The 19853-nt window shown below is 41.8% G+C and overlaps 1 protein-coding gene across 10 annotated transcripts in view; it reads right to left on the bottom strand.

Moving 5' to 3' along the window:
* Positions 1–19853, bottom strand: part of pot1 (protection of telomeres 1 homolog) — a 93158-nt gene that overhangs the window by 27004 nt on the left and 46301 nt on the right. For 9 of the 10 annotated variants that reach the window (XM_041996929.1, XM_041996930.1, XM_041996939.1 and 6 more), the window contains one exon: positions 19337–19492. The exons of the other annotated variant lie outside the window; for it this stretch is intronic. In XM_041996929.1, the coding sequence (XP_041852863.1) occupies positions 19337–19492 (156 nt within the window). The remainder of the gene's footprint in view (positions 1–19336; positions 19493–19853) is intronic. 10 annotated transcript variants of the gene reach the window in all.

The raw sequence follows: 19853 nt of genomic DNA, 5'->3' as shown, positions 1-19853 counted from the left end.
TTTACACGCGTGCCTTGAGGTGACTTTGTCATGAATTGATGCTCTACAGATAAAGCAGAGTTGAAATTAAACTGTATTGAATTTGGTCTTAGACTCAGTCATTGCAGGAAAAACCATAACCCAATTCACTCCAACACCTCTCTGAGCATCTGTTCACTAAAGTGGAATGACCAGGTCTGACCTAGTAATATTCATCTCTGGAAAGACATGAGAATAGATGTTTACAAACATCAAGTGGAGGACCTGCGGAAAATCTCCAGATCCAGGTGTGAAAAACTTGATTCCCAAAATGACCCGAAGCCTCAAAAAGTAGTTCTAGCAAAAACTTCACAAAGTGTCCTTTTAATATCTCAGTATTTTTTTTTAAGAGATGTATGTTAGCCTGAAGCTGCAACTAAGAAATGGTGAAAAACCACGAAATAATATAGTTGAAACATCTATATATTTGTATATGTAAATCAAAATCTCTAGGTCGCAATATATAAAGCTATCTTTAGATCTCGTTCATTATCTGTACCGCTTTGTCTATTACGGGTCGCAGGTGAGCTGGAGCCCATCCCAGCATCAACAGGTGAGAGGCAGGTACACCTGGACAGGTCACCAGTCCATCGCAGGACCAACACAGATAGACAAACAACCACACACACACACTCTCTCCTAGGGAGAATTTAGAGTGACCAGTTAACCTAACATCATGTCTTTGGACGGTGGGAGGAAGCTAGGGAACCCGGAGAGAACCCACACATACACGGGAAGAACATGCAGACTCCACACAGAATCTAAATCTTTAGATCTCTCTCTCTCTCTCTCTCTCTCTCTCTCTCTCTCTATATATATATATATATATATATATATATATATATATACAGTATATATATATATATATATATACACACACACACAGTGGGGCAAAAAAGTATTTAGTCAGATACTAATTGTACAAGTTCTCCCACTTAAAAAGATGAGAGGCCTCAACTATGAGGGACAAAATGTCCAGGCCCGTCTAAAGTTTGCTAGAGAACATCTGGATGATCCAGAAGAGGATTGGGAAAACGTCATATGGTCAGATGAAACCAAAACAGAACTTTTCTGTAAAAACCCAACCTGTCATGTTTGGAGGAGAAAGAATGCTGAGTTGCATCCAAAGAATTCCAAACCTACTGTGAAGCACGGGGGTGGAAACATCATGTCTTAAAAGGGACCAGGGCGACTGATCCGTGTAAAGGGAAGAATGTCTTGCCTATATTTCAGGAATATCGCAGCATGATGTTGTTATCAAGGGAAATATGTCCTCTACTTTTTGTGCAATGTAAAGAGAATATTATGACTTCATTAGATCAAAATTACCTTTGAAAATATCCTTCTTAAGGAAAATTAAAGCCCGGGAGAAGAGAAAAAAATGACCTTTTTTGGTCCATTAGTACTACAGATGTTGGTATATTTAGATTAGAGCTTGCTGAACAGCTTTCAGCTCTCTCAGACTATTTCTGTTAGTCATCTAAGACCAGAATAGGTAAAATGGGCATTCTGTTTACATTAACATGTGCAAAGGGGTCACACACTGATCTAACAGAAAATGGTTCCCTGCAGCTTCCCTTCAAACAAACCATTTTCCTTTAAAAAAATAAAAGAGGGAAAAGGAAACAGAGTGGAGCAGCCCATGGCATCTTGTGCAAGTACTTGATCTGTATGAAAACCAAACACTACTGTCCGCCCACCCCCTGACAGCCAAGATGCTGCCGCTGCTGTCTCATGGTATTAGTGCTGCTTGGCTGCTCTGTAAGAAGAGATTCCTTAAAATTCAAAAGATGGCTGTAGGCTTCCTCAGCTTCTAGTTGAGCCACTGCTCAATAAAGCAGCCAAAAAAACGTGCCCTCGCTGAGAAGAAGAAACTGTTCATTTCACTCTGGCCTCTTTATGGCACAGCAGGAAATGGGCTTTAAAAGCCAGACAAATACAGTGTGACTCTACAGCAGCCTCTTTGTACCAGAACATCAACTCAGCGCGGAACAGGGATGCGACATGGTGGAGTACACCTCATTTTAGATTAAATATACAGCAGTAGTAAAAAACAAACCAAGTCAAGTTGTGGATGGACTGTAGTCCATACCCGTAAACTTAAATTTTAACATTTGGTTCATTATTTGATCAACAAAATGCAGGAAAGGACGTCTCAAACTGTTGAGCAATTAAAATCAAGTAAGAATAAAAAAACTTTTGCTTTGCTACAGGATTTGTTCCAAAAGGCAGATGATGTTGATAAAAAGGCTAATAAAACAACTTAGCTTTTCAGATCCGACATTGCACCCACTCATACAGATAAATATGACCAAAGCTTTATTATCCAAATAAATCATCTGTACATCAGAAGTTCAGCAGGGATGAGAGAGGATAAAGACGCATTTGCGAGAACACTGAACTGAACTCAAAGCTGTTAAAGAAATGCTTTGCTGGCTTCTCAAGTGCCAGGAGAAGCAGCATTTCCGTTGTGGTTGACGGCTTTTTGGAGGACGTTTGAGCCTACAGGCAAACAAGAAGCCTCATTTTCCTCAGAGCTGTGTTCACTAAACGGGAAACGGTGTCAGAGTAAAAAGCCCTCCATATTAGAGATGGACCCATCAAAAACCTCCGATGACATGAAAATGTCCACTTAGTCAATCGTGAGTGCTAAAAATGAGATGATGAGCTGAAGCTGTTTGGGATGAGCAGAGATCACTGGGAGAACGCCAACATAAAACCCACAGGTCACATTCATCAAGAGCAGTGTGTAGAAACGGCTACAATGCTGGACATGAAGGTTAACCTGAGGTCATCATATCAAGCCTGCAGTTACACAGAAACAGGGAACAGTACACTGGTTTGTCAAAGCACTGACCCTGTTAGTACTTTAAAGCCTCATCAGATTTTTCATTAGATCAATTACAGGCAAACACACACTAAAAATGACCTTTTTAGTGCATAAAACACAAGATTTTCAAATGTATAAGCAATAGGAAATAAACCAAACAGGAAAAACTTTAGGTGGAAAAATTTGTTCAAAACCTTATAAATAAACTAGGGCTGTGAATTTGTAATGTGATTAATCATAGGATCGGTGGGTAATATTAGGTATTAAGCCTGAAATCGTAGAGATGGTCTTCAGGCTAGAGGTGCGTTGAAAACTCCTTTTAACAAATTGCAGCATTTTTATTCTTTGTCATTTTAAATTTCAAACTTCCCATCTAAAGACCAAGAGGTTTTCAGATTCTTCCATCTCAGTCACAATCAGACACTTCATAGACGCAACAGCTTCTGCTTCTTGTTTTCTTGGTGTGTAGCCCAACAACATTCCAAGTATTTTCTTGGTATGATTATTGTCAAAGAAATAATCATGATTTCATGATTATTATTATGTGTTAATTAATTTTACAAAACTAGAAATGTGTAAAATTACAATAATACTCCTTATAGGTCTATAAGTTTTATTTATTTGTAAGTTTTTACGTGAACAAAATAATATAGAAACAAAGAAACCAAAAGGTTTGATTCCAACTACATCCCCTCTGCCCTGTAAACAGTAAATAAATACTCCATATCAACTCTAGATTTCTCTCAGAGGAAACAGGTGAAGGCCACAGGGCCTCTCTCTGGACTTGGGAGGATTCTTTCTGTAAACAGCTTATAAAACCTGAGTAGAGAATTAAAAAGCACAGAAAAAAACAAGAATACTACTGGAACAGTGGAAATAAATAAACAGGATATCTGGAATTAAATGCTGTTTCTTCTACAGCCCATTGCACTGATATTTAAAGGTATCAAACTGACTTTTGAAGAGCGAAACTCTGAATGTGTCTCGTGCTGTAAATCCATTACAAAACTGCAACTGACACAACAACATCTTATTTCAAAGTTACTGACATAACCTGGCTTGTTAGGCCATGACAAAAGCAGAAGTGTTGTTAGTTAACGTCGTTTAACTCAGTTACTGAAGATTTACCTTGAAATAAAATGCTGGTGTTATCCTGCAGGGGGTGAAACATAATGGATGGCTTTCCTTCTTTTACAACAACTTTTTAAGTCCTCAACAATAACACCTTTGTCTTCTTTCATTTTTTTATAATCACTGAAATCAGACATAGATAATTAACTGTTTGTGTGGAGGGAATCATTCGTCCTCTGCCGCACTTTCCTTCTCTAACACAACCTTCTACAGCTCGCAGGGAACAGGCAGCAACACAAGCGTAGCACACCGACGTCGTGTAACTGACTTTGTTTCGTGCAGAAGTTGCTTATCTGCTGTTATTAATGTTATCTGCTGACCTTTATGATTAATTAACTGTAAAATTAAATTATCAGGACATCTACACTATTTGGCCATTAACACCATCATCTGGTAAGGAGTGTGGACCAGAATGTCATGTGTCATGACTGAGTGGGTCAAATTTGTCTCTTTCCATTAACATGTTCATTTTGACAGCCCTTAAAAGACAAAGAAAAAAAAAGCCCCGTCTCTAACCCTACACACAGCATCTGGTCCACCTGGGTCCACCTGGGTCCACCTGGGTCCACCTGGACTCCCGCAGTCTGACTACCACTTAATGACGTCCTTCCTGGTTGAATTCTTGCTTGTGTTGTTCTTACTCTCAGATGTAAGTTGCTTTGGAGAAAAGCGTCTGCTAAATGACTGTAGAATAGAACAGAATATAATAGAATAGAATAGAATAGAATAAAAGAAGAATGGTGAAGTCAGGAGAAAGTGAAAATAAACAACTGATGAACAGATGAGATAAGATAGGGGAGGGTTGGAAGACAAACAACTTGTTATTCTGAGTTAAAGAAGTTTATGATGTGAAAAGATTCAAGGCTAAAATTGAATTCTCTGGACTGGAGAGATGGTCAACGCAGGTCTATCTATCATCTGAGGAAACCTTGAACAAAACCTAAATGCTTTTTACCTTAAAAACTGCGTTATGTAATCCTGTAATGCTAACTAGTAGTTTTCATCCAGAAAAGAGCAGTTCACTGAGAAAACACACAGCAAAACTGATGGAACAGTAGCAATACCAGCTAACTACTCTGGTATATGTTTAGAGCTTGTGTTAAAAGCTCCTGTTATACCCAGTCATTTTACTGTGTTCTGCCATCAAATTCAAAATGAGTTCATATTTTCCATGAAATTATAAAACGTCTCAAACACCTGATATGTTGTTTATGTTCTTCTGGGAATGAAACATGAGCTTCTGAGATTTTCTTATTATTGCATTCTGTTTTTATTAAGGCTTTCAAAAATAACACATTAACTAATTTATGTGATTAATTGCGTAAAGTTTTTATACATTTAACTCATGTGCAGCATCCGTCATTAACGATGGCGAGACACCGAGGTGTAAAAAAAAGTGAGTCGACTGGCTCTATGCATGGATTTGAGGGCGTCACACCGGTGGGAGATGAGGATGCTTTAACACACACTTTACTGATGACAGGGTTCAGCACCCGCACTGTTCCTGCATTTTTTTAAAAACTTCACGTAGTTTGCACAAACGTCACTGCTCTGGTTGTCTGCACGGCATGGCAGCTTCCTCACCCCCTCCCTCTCCTGTTGTGAATCACGATGGCTGTCGGTGATCAGCTGATCGGCTTTTCTGTCGCACCGTCTCGCTTGTTGCGTTTATCGTTCAGCTGAGAAGGAGGAAACTAGCGGTTCATGGTTCACACTGGCACATATTTACCAGAAAGTGTTTTCCTTGGATGCGCTAGCAAAAGTAAGCAACAATAATCAGTCTCATGTCGATCAGATTGATGTCACTGCCATGGAAACAAAGAGATGTCTCCTCTAAATCACTGGTGCTGTGCAGATAACTCTAATCTGGATCTAAAATAACTTAATCTTAATTTTATAGCTCTTAGCCAAACACCTAACAAATCCTCCACATGCAGGAATAAATCCGTTCACTTCTCTTTCCCACACTTTGCCTCTGTATTTGATTTCTTTGCCATTTCTATCTTTGTTGACACTCAGTTTATAAGGAAAAGCTGTAAATGTTCAAGTGATTACAGGTCAAACATACCAACAGCCTAATGGGAAGCATGAATACTGAGTGCAGATCAGTGTGCAACTTTGTGAGGATGCATTTAAAAACTATCTCCTGAATCTTGAGCTGAAACCAATTTACTCAGGCAGAAAGACACATAAACACAATCAGCATGTATAAATGAACATACAACTGACCTACATGGACCCTTACGAATGTACAACGCACATTTTAAAGCTGTAACTCTGGGTGAAAGCATGGTGCATGAGCATGGCATGCCAGAAGATTCCAGCTGAGGTTTTATTCTTGCTGAGGCCAACTACTGATCTGACCAACAATAAGCTAATGGTGGGAAATGTGAAAGCAATTTGGCAAACATACGGTGGCCTAGGAGTGTCACAGCAATACAAAATAAGTACACAGCTACCCACAGCACTTCACAGTTAGCCACAACACAACACAACACAACACAACACAACACAACACAACACAACACAACGGCAGATTTATGCCATATGCAACAAGTCTCTCTTAACACACTTCAAAATTCAACTTATTAACAACTAATTTCTGTAATAGGTTAGCAAAACAATGTAAAAAGAAAATTACTACCCTCTGGAGTCATTAAGGGCAAAAATGTCACCTGCAAAAAAACTGCTATAAACATTTTACAGAATAATGTTTTCTTTTTTGGGGTTCATTTTTTAATCAACTTATATGCCTTTCCATAAAATGCTTGCCATTAGTTTGTGTGCTTGTATTATTGAGCTTAGTGGATTGTACTGTTATATACAGCCTTATATTCACTCTTTAAAAAAAGAAAAAGAAGGGTCCCTTCATTTAATGTGCTTAAAAGAGGTCACTGTGGAGAAAAGAAAAACAGCCAGGTGCAGAAACTCCCTGTTTAGAAACCTGGCTAGAGTCCATTTACACCCAAAGATCAAGACGGAGAGGTGAAAAAAACTCAGCTACCAAAGATATGTAGGAAAGTGAAATATCCTCATCTTTAAAAAGAAAATGTCATATTGACTCTATGATGGAGTCTGATTTAGTATTTATTATGTTTTGTTGTTCTTCTTCTCCTGACGTCTAATTGGAATAAAAGTGACTCATGTAATCACCTAGGCTGATAAGTTGCAGACCATCATGCAAGTTCTGAACTCATTCTGAAGCTGGCCGATTGAAATGTAATTCCCCAGTAACCCAAAATTTCTTTTATGGAAAACTTTTTGTGATTTTTTTTCCTCTTCTTTCATAAAAAAAAATTAAGTCATCAAGCTGGCTATTAAAAGGCATGTCTTGAATTGTGTTTCTCCATGTCTGGTTCTGACTCTGGAACTGATAAGAAACTGGATCCAGATGACCTGAGGGTTCTGGTAGGTTCATACTGGGTCAAGAGGTCTCTGATGTATGTTGGTCCTAAACCATTCAGAGCTTTCTAGACCAGCAGCAGAACTTTAAAGTCTATCCTCTGACGGACCTGCAGCCAGTGTAAAGACCTCAGAGCTGGACTGATGTGGTCCACTTTCTTGGTCTTAGTGAGGACTGGAGCAGCAGAGTTCTGGATCAGCTGCAGGTGTCTGACTGATGTTTTAGGTAGAACCTGTAAAAACACAGTTACAATAATCAAGCCGACTAAAGATGGAAGCTGGACTAGTTTTTCCAGGTCCTGCTGACACATCACATCTTTTACCCTTGATATGTTCTTAAGGTGGTGGTTTTTAGGTGTATAGACTGCAGCTCTGTGGTTTAACTTTAATCGTTTCTCTTTGGCTCCAAAAACCATCACCTCAGTTTAGTTTTTGTTTAAATTAGGAAAGTTCATGCACATGCTTTTTTCATGATTTTACTTAAAAATTGAAGATTTGAGATCAGCCTGTTGTTGTTAATTTGCCTCTTAATCTAGACTGTCCCTTGTTAGCAGGAGTTTGATTACAGCTACTTTCAGAGGCTCTGGAAGGACGCCTCAAACCAAAGACAAGCTTACAATCTGGACCAGATCTGGCTCCACAGGCTTTGAAACCTTTTTGAAAAAAACATGTGGGCAGGATGTCAAAACAGCAAGAGGAGGACTTCAGCTGACGTAAAAGGTTAAGACTTTGAATATTTGGTAGTTCTGAGCAAGACTGAAGTTGTTTGAGGTTTAGGCAAAAAAAAAAAAAAAGTCTAACATAGTCTAACAATCCCCTGCAATCTGTTCTTGTTCTTAAGAGAAAGGGAGTGTTTGCTTGAAGTGTAATCCTCATAAATTAACGCTGAGTCCTGCAATATGCAAGTACCAATTTGACCAGTTGTAAGGTCACCTGGTCAGCACTGGTACAAATGACGGAAAGCTTCAAAGACCTATGTGGTTGTTGTAGGATCCCTATAAAGTCAAGTCAAAGTCAAAGAGGTTTATTTGTCACATGCACAGTTATACATAGTACAATTGTACAGTGAAATGTGTATTCTGTACCTGCAATCCTTAAAGAATAAAAAGAATAAGCTAAATATTTATAAAATAGAATAAAAATAGAATAGAATAAAAAAAGGTAAATCTTGAGTTTTAAATAAGATAAAAGAATAGCAGCATACTTATGTATATTTACATACATATTTACATGTGCAAATAGGAGTGAGAAGTGGCTTTTGTTCTGTTCAGTGCTCAGAGTTGAGCACGCGGACAGCCAGGGGGAAGAAACTCTTCTTCAGCCTCTCAGTCTTAGTCCTCAGGCAGCGGAAGCGCTGGCCTGATGGCAGTGGAGAGAAGAGAGAGTGTGCGGGGTGGCTGGGCTGACTGAGGATCCTCTTAGCCCTTGACCTGCAACGTTCCACATAAATGTCCTGCAGGTTGGGGAGAGTTGTTCTGGTGGTCCGCTCAGCTGCTCGGACCACCCTTTTTAGGGCCAAGAGGTCCTGCTTTGTGCAGTTCCCCATCCACGTGGTGATGCTCCCGCACAGGATGCTCTCAATGGTGCAGGTTTAAAAGTTCTTGAGCACCCTGAGAGGGAGCTTAGAGTCTCTCAGTCGTCTGAGGAGGAACAGACGCTGTCTGGCCTTCTTCACAGTTGTTGTGGTGTGCTGAGTCCAGGTCAGGTCTTGTGATATGGTCACTCCCAGGTACCTGAAAGTGTCCACACGTTCCACCTCAGAGCCACTGATGAGGAGTGGATGGAGGCTCCTCTGCTGTTTCCTGAAGTCCACTATCAGCTCTTTTGTTTTGCTGACATTTAACAGGAGATGGTTCTCCTGGCACCAGACCTCCAGGTGGGAGACCTCCCTCCTGTAGGCAGTCTCGTCGTTGTGGGAGATCAGTCCTACAACGGCTGTGTCGTCAGCAAACTTTATGATGGCATTTGAGTCTGAAGTGGCCTCACAGTCATGAGTGTACAGTGAGTACAGCAGGGGGCTGAGCACACAGCCCTGGGGGGATCCTATGTTGAGGGTGAGGGGAGATGAGGAGTGGTGACCCAGCCTAACCACCTGTGGTCGTCCGGTCAGGAAGCTGTGGACCCACCTGCATAGTGAAGGATTCACTCTTAGGTCATACAGCTTTGACACTAGTCTGGAGGGGACTATGGTATTAAATGCTGAGCTGTAATCAACAAACAGCACTCTCACATAGTTCCCCTTACCAGTGTCCACGTGGGAGAGGGTCTTGTGGAGGAGGAGGGCTATGGCGTCGTCCGTGGATCTGTTTGGCCTGTAAGCAAACTGTAGTGGATCCAGGGTTGAGGGCAGTGTGGAGGTGATGAAAGTCTTTATCAGTCTCTCAAAACATTTCATCACCACAGATGTGAGGTGCTATGGGCCTGTAGTCAATCATTTATTATACCGCTGCTGTTATTTCCTCTGTTCTCAAAATTAACCAAGCATTAGCTACGCTTAGATGGAGCACTTTCAATCCAATCAAATGTCCAATCAAAATAAAACTGTGTCATGCAAACATGTCAGCTGATCCGTTCAGCCTTGAAACAAAAAGAATTTTCAATCCAGTCGGGAAGGGTGGTTTAAACCTTTTCTCGATCGGATAAGCAGGAAAAATAACCATGTATACACTCATTCCGATCGTTTTGTGGTACAAATAGTAGGCGCTCCGCATGCCAAACACGTTGGGATTGTATTAAATCTGTCCATCATTTAAATACTGAAAGTGTATCAGATCACTTTATCTAGCGCCCATGTAAACATGTCGGCAGGAATCTCCTCAGATTGATTTCAGTCAGATAGATGAATTATTTGTCCAGGTAAACGTAGCTAGTGATCTCCTCTATTGTTCCATGTCTATTGTTTTGTTTATACCCTACAAATTTAGGAACCCAGTTTGGTCTGATTTCTCTAATGCGCTTCCTAGTAGAATCCTCTGGTAAGAGATGCACATACATAAACAATTACACAAACAACAGAGCTAGGTGTCTACATAAAAGCAAGGTTGAAAGTATATTCTTATTTTAACACATAATCCGTAACCCCCGGTTGTGTTTTCTTCAACATGGTTGAGGAATGATGGAAAAATATTAATCAACGCCTTACTTTTCCAAAACTGGACCGTTGTTTAATGTTTGCTGTTTCTTTCAGTTATACTGGACTATTATATCTTCCATCCCTTCTGTTGTACACAGCTACTATACAGGTTGTGCATAATTATTAGGCAAGTTGTATTTTTGAGGATTAATTTTATTATAGAACAACAACTATGTTCGCAATGAACACAAAAGACTAATAAATAATAATAATAATAATAATAATAATAATAATAATAATAATAATAATAAGGCCCTCGCACCTCTGGCGCCGCTCCAGCCTATTGCACCGCCCCATCAGCCGGCAACCTCCCTACCCCAGCCGGTCGCTTTCGCTTGCAGCCATAAGCTCACACATCACCATGTTTTCTGCCTTGGGTGGTCATTGTCTCTCTCTGAGGATCACCTGGTACATCAATGGGCCCAATAATGACATCAAAAGTGTTCATGACCTTGTTTAAGAGAAGTTGTGGGAAATAAATACAAACAAAAGCATGGTTTTAATATCTACAGATACCAACATGGCCACTAGGTGGCGCTATTGTCTTTGTTCATGTACTGAAATGTTCAGGTTGGACTTTAATGACAACTGCCAAATATTACATCCTTTGGTCAACCAAGTCCAGAGTTATAGCCACTTCCTGTTTGATGGCGAGGGACTGAAACCTCACAGGCAGCCATTTCAATCATGATGGTGTAAGAATTTTGTTATATTGTGAATCATGAGTTCATCAAGGATGATACTGGTGAGTTTGAGTGGGTTTTTAATGTGTTCAGTGGTAAAAAAAATGTGGTACTTCCTGTTTCCAGGGGGCGGAGCTATGGCGTTGACAACATGTGGACATGTAGATGTAGTGCTTACCGTTCGTGAAATGAAAAAGCCAAACTAGCCTAAGGTAGGACATTGACAGAAAACCAAAGGCTAACCTTAATCATGTTATTATTAACTATGTTAAAATAATAATTACAGTAATTAGTAACAATAAACATACAGGGTGTGCAGAATTATTAGGCAAGTTGTATTTTTGAAGATTAATTTTATTATAGAACAACAACTATGTTCGCAATGAACACAAAAGACTCATAAATATCAAAGCTGAATATTTTTGGAAGTTGGAGTGGGGCTTTTTTAGTTTTAGTATCTTAGGAGGATATTTCTGTGTGTGCAGGCGACTATTACTGTGCATAATTAAAAAAGGCAACTTAACAAAAACCAAATATATACCCATTTCACAAAAACAAAACAAAACAAATCAGTGACCAATATAACCACCTTTCTTTGCGAGGACACTCAAAAGCCTGCCATCCATAGATTCTGTCAGTGTCTTGATCTGTTCACGATCAACATTGCGTGCAGCAGCAACCACAGCCTCCCAGACCCTGTTCAGAGAGGTGTACTGTTTTCCCTCCCTGTAGATCTCACATTTGATGAGGGACCACAGGTTCTCTATGGGGTTAACATCAGGTGAACAAGGAGGCCATGTCATTATTTTTACTTCTTTTAGACCTTTTCTGGCCAGCCACGCAGTGGAGTACTTGGATGCGTGTGATGGAGCATTGTCCTGCATGAAAATCATGTTTTTCTTGAACGGTGCTGACTTCTTCCTGTACCACTGCTTGAAGAGGGTGTCTTCCAGAAACTGGCAGTAGGACTGGGAGTTGAGCTTGACTCCATCCTCAACCCGAAAAGGTCCCACAAGCTCATCTTTGATGATACCAGCCCATACCAGTATCCCACCTCCACCTTGCTGGCGTCTGAGTCAGAGTGGAGCTCTCTGCCCTGTTCTGATCCAGCCACGGGCCCATCCATCTGGCCCATCAAGACTCACTCTCATTTCATCAGTCCATAAAACCTTAGAAAAATCAGTCTTATGATATTTCTTAGCCCAGTCTTGACGTTTTATCTTGTGTGTCTTGTTCAGTGGTGGTCGTTTTTCAGCCTTCCTTACCTTGGCCATGTCCCTGAGTATTGCACACCTTGTGCTTCTTGGCACTCCAGTGATGTTGCAGCTCTGAAATATGGCAAAACTGGTGACCAATGGCATCTTGGCAGCTTCACGCTTGGGGGGGGGGGGGGGGTAGAAATAGTAAAATAAAATAAAATGCATATAGCAAAAATATAGGATTCCAAAAAAAATAAATAAAATAAAAATAAAAATATATAAAAAATATATAATGTATATGAAATGTAAGAAAAATGTAAACCATATATAAACATATCTGCAATGTAGAGAATGTAAAACATGTCAAATATAAAGTATAAATGTGCAAGGCTTGAGAGTCCGAAAGTGTCTGTGTGCAGAGGGAAAGTGACAAGTGTCTGTAAAAATGCCAACGTGTCGTGTGCAGCAGTCAGCCGAGGTAGATGTTGTGTGTATAGAGTCTACAGTGTCCAGGTACTGGCGTTCTGGTTCAGGGCCCGAACGGCCTGCGGGAAGAAGCTCCTCCTCATTCGCTCAGTGCTTACTTTCAAGGAACGGAAACGTTTCCCTGACCGCAACAGGGAGAAGAGTCCATTGTTGGGATGGCTGAGGTCCTTCACTATCTTCCTGGCTCTGGTCCAGCACCGCTTGCTGTATACAGTGTCTAGGTCAGGAAGCTCCATACGGATGGTACGCTCTGCTGATCTTACCACCCTCTGAAGAGCTCGCCTGTCCTGTTTGGTGCTGTTCCCGAACCAGGCTGTGATATTTCCCGCCAGGGTGCTCTCAATGGTGCAGGTGTAAAAAGTCCTTAGCACCCTTGAGGGCAGTTTGAAGTCCTTCAGGCGTCTGAGATGAAAGAGACGCTGTCGGGCCTTCTTCACCACGGTGTTAACATGACAGGACCATGTCAGATCCTGCGTGATGTGAACACCTAGGTACCGGAAACTGTCCACTCTCTCCACTGGGGTCCCGTTGATGTTCGGGGGCTAGTAATTCCTCTCCTGCTTAGTACTGAAGTCCACTATCAGCTCCTTAGTCTTGCTGACGTTGAGGAGGAGGTTGTTGACCTGGCACCATAATTCCAGGTTTCTAACCTCCTCTAGGTATGCCGTCTCGTCGTTGTTAGAGATCAGGCCCAACACCACAGTGTCGTCTGCAAACTTAATGATGTTGGTTGAGCTGGAAGTGGCTACACAGTCGTAAGTGTATAAGGAGTACAGCAGGGGGCTCAGAACACAGCCCTGGGGGGCTCCAGTGCTGACGGTGATAGAGGTTGAGACATGGCTGCCCAACCGTACCACCTGTGATCTGTCTGTTAGGAAGTTGGAGATCCAGCGACACAGGGATGGGCTGAGGCCTAGGATCTCCATCTTAGTCGTGAGTGTGGAGGGGATTATGGTGTTGAACGCTGAACTGTAGTCAACAAACAGCATTTTCACATAATTCCCCTTTCCGTTGTCCAGATGGTTGAGTGCTGTGTGATGGAGGTGTACGATGGCGTCTGCTGTAGATCGGTTACGACGGTACGCAAACTGTAGAGGGTCCAGGGTGGCCGGCAGGGAAGAAGTGATGAAGTCTCTGACGAGCCTTTCGAAGCACTTCATCACTACCGAGGTGAGTGCAACTGGGCGGTAGTCGTTGTGGCAGGCAGGCTGAGGTTTCTTCGGGACTGGAACAATGACGGACTGTTTGAAGCACGTCGGGATGACAGACTGATCCAGGGAGAGGTTGAAGATCTCAGTAAACACAGGAGTAAGCTGGTTGGCGCAGGTCTTCAGGACTCGACCTGTGATGCCATCTGGTCCTGCTGCTTTTCTCGTGTTCACTCTCCGGAATGCCTTTCTCACATCGTGCTCTGAGATGGTGAATGAGTTAGCTTCTCCGGGGAGCTCCAGAGGTGTGCTGCCCTTGGCGACGTTAGCGCTGCTAACGCTGTTAGCGCTGCGAGCTGCAGCCTCGAAGCGAGCATAAAAGGTGTTCAGCTCGTCTGCCAGAGAAGCGTCTCCACCCACCGATCTGGAAGATGGTGCTTTATAGTCCGTCATGTTTCTCAGTCCCTGCCACAGACTCCTAGAGCCACTCTGTTGGAACTGTGACTCTAGTTTCTGTGCGTAGCGCTGTTTCGCCTCCTTCACCACTCTGCGCACGCTGTAGGACGCGGTTTTGTACTCGTCCATGTTTCCCCTGGCGAGCCCCGTGTTATACGGCGCGGACCGGGATCTCAAAGCATCGCGGACGGATTTATCCACCCACGGCTTCTGATTCGGAAAAGTTCTGATGGTGGTCTTCTTAACCGTGTCGTCCACCAGTTTTCCTACAAATCCCACAACCGCTTCCGTAAACATGTTGACGTCATCGGAGCTGCGCCGGAACATGTCCCAGTCTGCGTCATCTAGAGCGTCCTGCAGAGCGGCCTCCGATTGGTCCGTCCAGCGTGACACCTCCCTCCGAGCCGGAACTTCCTGCTTGAGCCTTTGTTTATATTTTGGCATGAGGAAGATGGCAGCGTGGTCGGATTTCCCAAACGGAGGGCGAGATTGAGCCTTATAACTGTCCCGCACTGTAGTGTAACAGTGGTCCAGTGTCCTTTCACCCCTGGTGGGGCAGCTGATGTGCTCATAAAAGTTTGGCGCTGCGCGTTTGAGGTTGGCACTGTTAAAATCCCCCGCCACAATAAGCGCAGCGTCTCGGTGTTGTGTCTGGTGCTGTGTGAGTGCTTCATGCAGCTCGCATAAAGCAGTGTCCGTGTTCGCCTGAGGTGGAGTATAAACGGCGCTGACTATGACCGATGTAAACTCCCGAGGTAGATAAAAAGGACGACATTTGATGGTTAATAGTTCCAGGTTGGGTGTGCAGGAGCGAGTGAGAGGAACAATGCTCGCGCTGTTGCACCAGCTACTGTTCACCATTAAACACACGCCGCCTCCCCTTGACTTTCCCGAGTCCTGTGTTCTGTCCATGCGGTGAACCGAGAAGAACTCGGCCGGCTGGATGGCGTGGTCCAGCACCGCTGGGTTCAGCCATGTCTCGGTGAAGCAGAGGAGATTGCAGTCCCGAATGTCTCTCTGGAACTTTACCCTGGCCCTGAGGTCATCGAGCTTATTTTCCAGAGACTGGACGTTGGCGAGCAGAATACTGGGCAGCGGTGTGCGGTGTGCACGAGCTCTCAGCCTGTTCCTGACGCCGGCTCGTTTCCCCCGGGGTCTCCATTTCGGGTCCCGTCCTTTGTTCTCCCTCAGGATCTCCTTCAGCCAACTCGGATCCGGGGTTAAAAACGACGAATTGTGAGTACATTGTACACCAATGGAAATAAGAGTATCTCTATTGTAACAAATGCACTCCATGATATCAGTTTGTCGGTTCCATGAAGTAGAAATTAAAACAAAGAAAAGTGGTAGGAGCAGTCGCGACGGCGGCCGACTTCGACAGCGCCATGTTAAGCGTGGTGTTAACTCAGCGCACGGATGTCAGCTGTCACGCACGGTCATGCATGGTTGTGTGTGATTAGCCCTGCAGTAGGTGGTCTGGAAGTGTGGCTTCCAAGGCCGTTGTTCACTAATTTGCCCTTTTAGAGTTATTTGTGATTATTATAGGGTAGGGCTGCAACGATTAGTCGACGTTCTCAACAATAGTTGACAATAAAAATAGTCGACAACGAATTTAGCCGTCGACTATTGTCGTGGGAAAAAAAAACTACAGAGTGAGACATCGTCTTCTAATCCTATCTCTGCTGAGAGTTACACAATGCACATGCGCAAAGAGGGGGAAAAAAAACTACAGTGAGACATCGTCTTCTTTTCTTATCTCTGCTGAGAGTTGCACATGCGCAATAAAGTCCGCCAGGGGAACAATATGGCGGAGGACTAGGGAACAAAACGGCGGCGGAGAACGTCAAAAGTCTGGGATAACTTCACGTTAAACATACAAAATAAAATAAATACATGTGAGATTTGTAAAGCGGACCTTGTGTACCACGGAAATACGTCTGCAATGCTCGAACATTTAAAGAGGAGGCACGTTGGACTTACATAACTTCATGCAAGATTTTAAGGCTGAAAGTGAAATAAGATCCATTTATAATAATCATGAGATACATAATCCGATTGGTCGACTAGTCGTTTTAATAGTCGGTGACTAATCGACCATCAGAATAGTCATTAGTTGCAGACCTATTATAGGGTGTCTGTCCTTGCAAGCCAAAGAATAAACGTTTCCTGTGGCTGCTGATTATAGGTTGTTTAAACAAGAAAAAGATAACATAACATTGCATCATTAGAGAACAAAGACCTTTAAATACTGTAATGAAGCTATGAAGAGGCTGGATAACTTAATACATCGAGGTTCAGACAGGTACTATTTTAGGCTCTCACAGAGAAGTAAGGCTGTCGCAGTACTTGAATTTCCATCTTGATAGCAGTGCCAAAGAAAATACTTGCTCCTGGAAAAAAATTCTGACACCCAGTAGTGACAATTGTTAAATAAGGAGTAGTAGGGTCAAATAATGTTTGCTCTGATCAGAAGGGGGTTGTGTAAACCTTTTGATCATCTGATAAATAGGGAAATACAGCCATGTTTACACTTTGATTGTTTCTTTGTGGTTGGATGATGTACGTCATGAGCCTGTTTGAAGGTGTCAATCAATTTTTAAATAAATCACATATGATGAAGTGAACACTCCTATTGTGTTGCCTTTAAGGCTTTTCTTTAAATAAATGAGTTGGTGTTAAAAAGGTTGATAGGTTTCAATAATATTAAAGGTGGTTACAAATTGTTTCAATAAATAATTCATGGTTTCTTTACGTTTTGTCTTAAAAATACTGTGGATAAAATGTACTTCCAGTTTCCGGTTACATACTTCCGGTCTCCCGGTTTCCGGTTGTAAGCAAGATCCCAAGAAAGACCATAAGAATGTTATCAGATGCCATCCGTGCTGAATTATCAGGCAGGAATGCCGTAAGTTCATTATATTGTGGTTAATACAGATGAGACTGGATATCAATGCTTACTTCGCTAAGATATGCCTTTGATGTAGTAGATGCACTTTGTTTTTGTATGTGATGACTGAACATACACTTCAACCAAGCTCCAGGGTCTTTATTTGTGGTTTTAACTCGGTGTCACCAACATCTTTGTTGAAAACGCTACACCTATAAAGTACATAACGTCACAAAATCACTCCACATACACTCACCGTATACTTTCTGAGATCTACGTCTTCAACTGCTTGTTAACACAAATATCTAATCAGCCAATGACATGAAAGCAGCTCAGCAACATGTAGTCATGTAGACACGTACAAGATGAGCATCAGACCTTTAAGCTAGATTGAAGAAAAGCTGCCTGAGTCTCCAGCTCTGCTCCACATTCAGACGGTGGAGTGAGTGATGCATGGTAGGCTGATGCTTGTGGCGTAGTGGTGTGGGGAATATTTTATTTGCACACTCTAGGCCCCTTTACACCAGCGTGGCCTGGTTTAAACACCAACGCCTACCTGAGTTTTGTTGCTGAGCATGTCTATCCCTTTATGACCACAATGTTCCGATCTTCTGATGCTACTTCCAGCCGGTAATGCACCATGTCCCAAGGCTCAAATCATCTCCCACTGCTTCCTTGAACATGACAATGAACTGTACTTCAATGGCCCCCCATAGTCACCAGATTTCAATCTAACAGACCACCTTTGGGATGTGGTGGAACGGGAGATTCTTATCATGTCAACTGAAAACATCTCACATTTATCACAGATCAATGTAAATTAAACTGTGATCTAATTTTAAGATTGTTCTATCGCCCATCTCAAGTGTGCGGTCACCAATGATGAAGTAGGCAGCTTTGTCCTGTGTAACATGTGTGTGAGCAGGGTTCAGGGTGTGTTCAACACAGATTAAACCTCTCTGTAAAAAGTATGACTGGTTAACCAGGATAGAAAGAGAGAGACAGTATGTGTGGTTTGTCTTGTAAATCAGCTGACATTATGTCATCTAAGAGCTCTGAACTAAGATGGATGTGCTTCCCAGCTACACTCTTTCCCTCTCTCCCCCTTTCTTTCTCTCTACTCCCAACCACAAATACAAAACAGAACTATTTCCATCTTGGTGAGGACTGTCACATCTTACATATCGCAGCCCCAGGATCGTTTACTGTTCCATGTTTCCTGTAAAATTATTCAGATCCTAACCACCTCCTCCCTCACGGCTACCAGCCGTAAGGTTAGCGCCCTACTCTAGTAACAGTTTTTGTGTATAAATGACTAAATGTTTTTATTAGTGATAACACACAGATGCATACTTGAATGGACATGTCAGGTGTAAGTCTGATCTAAACAGGAGTTATAAAAGCCTGAGGTGTGTGTGGAATAAGTCACCATAAAACTGCTTTAACCCCATTTTTAAAATGTTGGAACTGTGTAAAATGTAAATGAAAACAGAATGCAATGATTTACAAATATCATCACCTCATATTTTATTTCCAATAGAGCTTAAACAACATATCAGATAATGAAACAGACATTTTACCATTTTATGTAAAATATTGTCATTGTGAAAACTATGTTTATGTTTATGAATTAAATATGGATCGATGAGATTTCAAATCTTTTATATTCTGTTTTTGTTTGCATTTTACGGTGTCCAAATGTTATTAGATTTGGGGTTGAAGATTAGTGCAGAATTTCAATCCGTATGTGGAACTCAGCAAATGAACATCAGGTATTTTTGTGTCATCACTCAAATACAAAAAAGGCACTAAAAAGCAGCCTGAGTTAACTGGCAATGGTGAAAATACTTGTTAAAGCCAGAAACTAATCTTGCCACGATTATGCTGGAGTTTAAAACAAACAGGTCAAAAGTAAAAATTCTGAACAAACAATATAGGAAAATAGACTTTGCTGAATCCTGACCTTTAGCTGTCTGGCAAACTCCACATGGTTGTCGTAGACAAGAACATTGGCGATCATGTCTTCTTTCTGCTTCGAAAAGGAGGATGGTCCCTCTGTGACATCTGGCTCGACGATTACTTTAAGCAAAGTGTGAGGACACCTGGTCCCATCCCACACCTAAAAAAAAAACACAAAACCACAAGACAACTTCAGAACGTGCTTTCGAATTTATTATGTAAACAGTGTCTTCTCTCCAGCCACTCTTCCATAAAGAGCACCTGATCTAGCAGTCTCTGTTGTGGAGCTTTCAGTTCCTTCAGAGCTACCGTTGGTCTTTGTGGCTTCTGTTCAAAGTCCTCCCTGTTCTTCTCCTTCTCCTCAACCTTATTTTATATTTTTCATTTATTTTGTATCAACTGTTATTTATCTGTTAATTTACTTATTTTAAAATGCTTTGTACTTATTTATTTGTATATATGCACATATATATATGTATATATATATACATATATATATATATATACACATGTAGAAGAGT

Source organism: Melanotaenia boesemani, chromosome 10 (genome assembly GCF_017639745.1).
Source record: "Melanotaenia boesemani isolate fMelBoe1 chromosome 10, fMelBoe1.pri, whole genome shotgun sequence".
NCBI classification, from domain to species: Eukaryota; Metazoa; Chordata; class Actinopteri; order Atheriniformes; family Melanotaeniidae; genus Melanotaenia; species Melanotaenia boesemani.
This window is presented reverse-complemented; position numbering and strand designations above follow the sequence as displayed.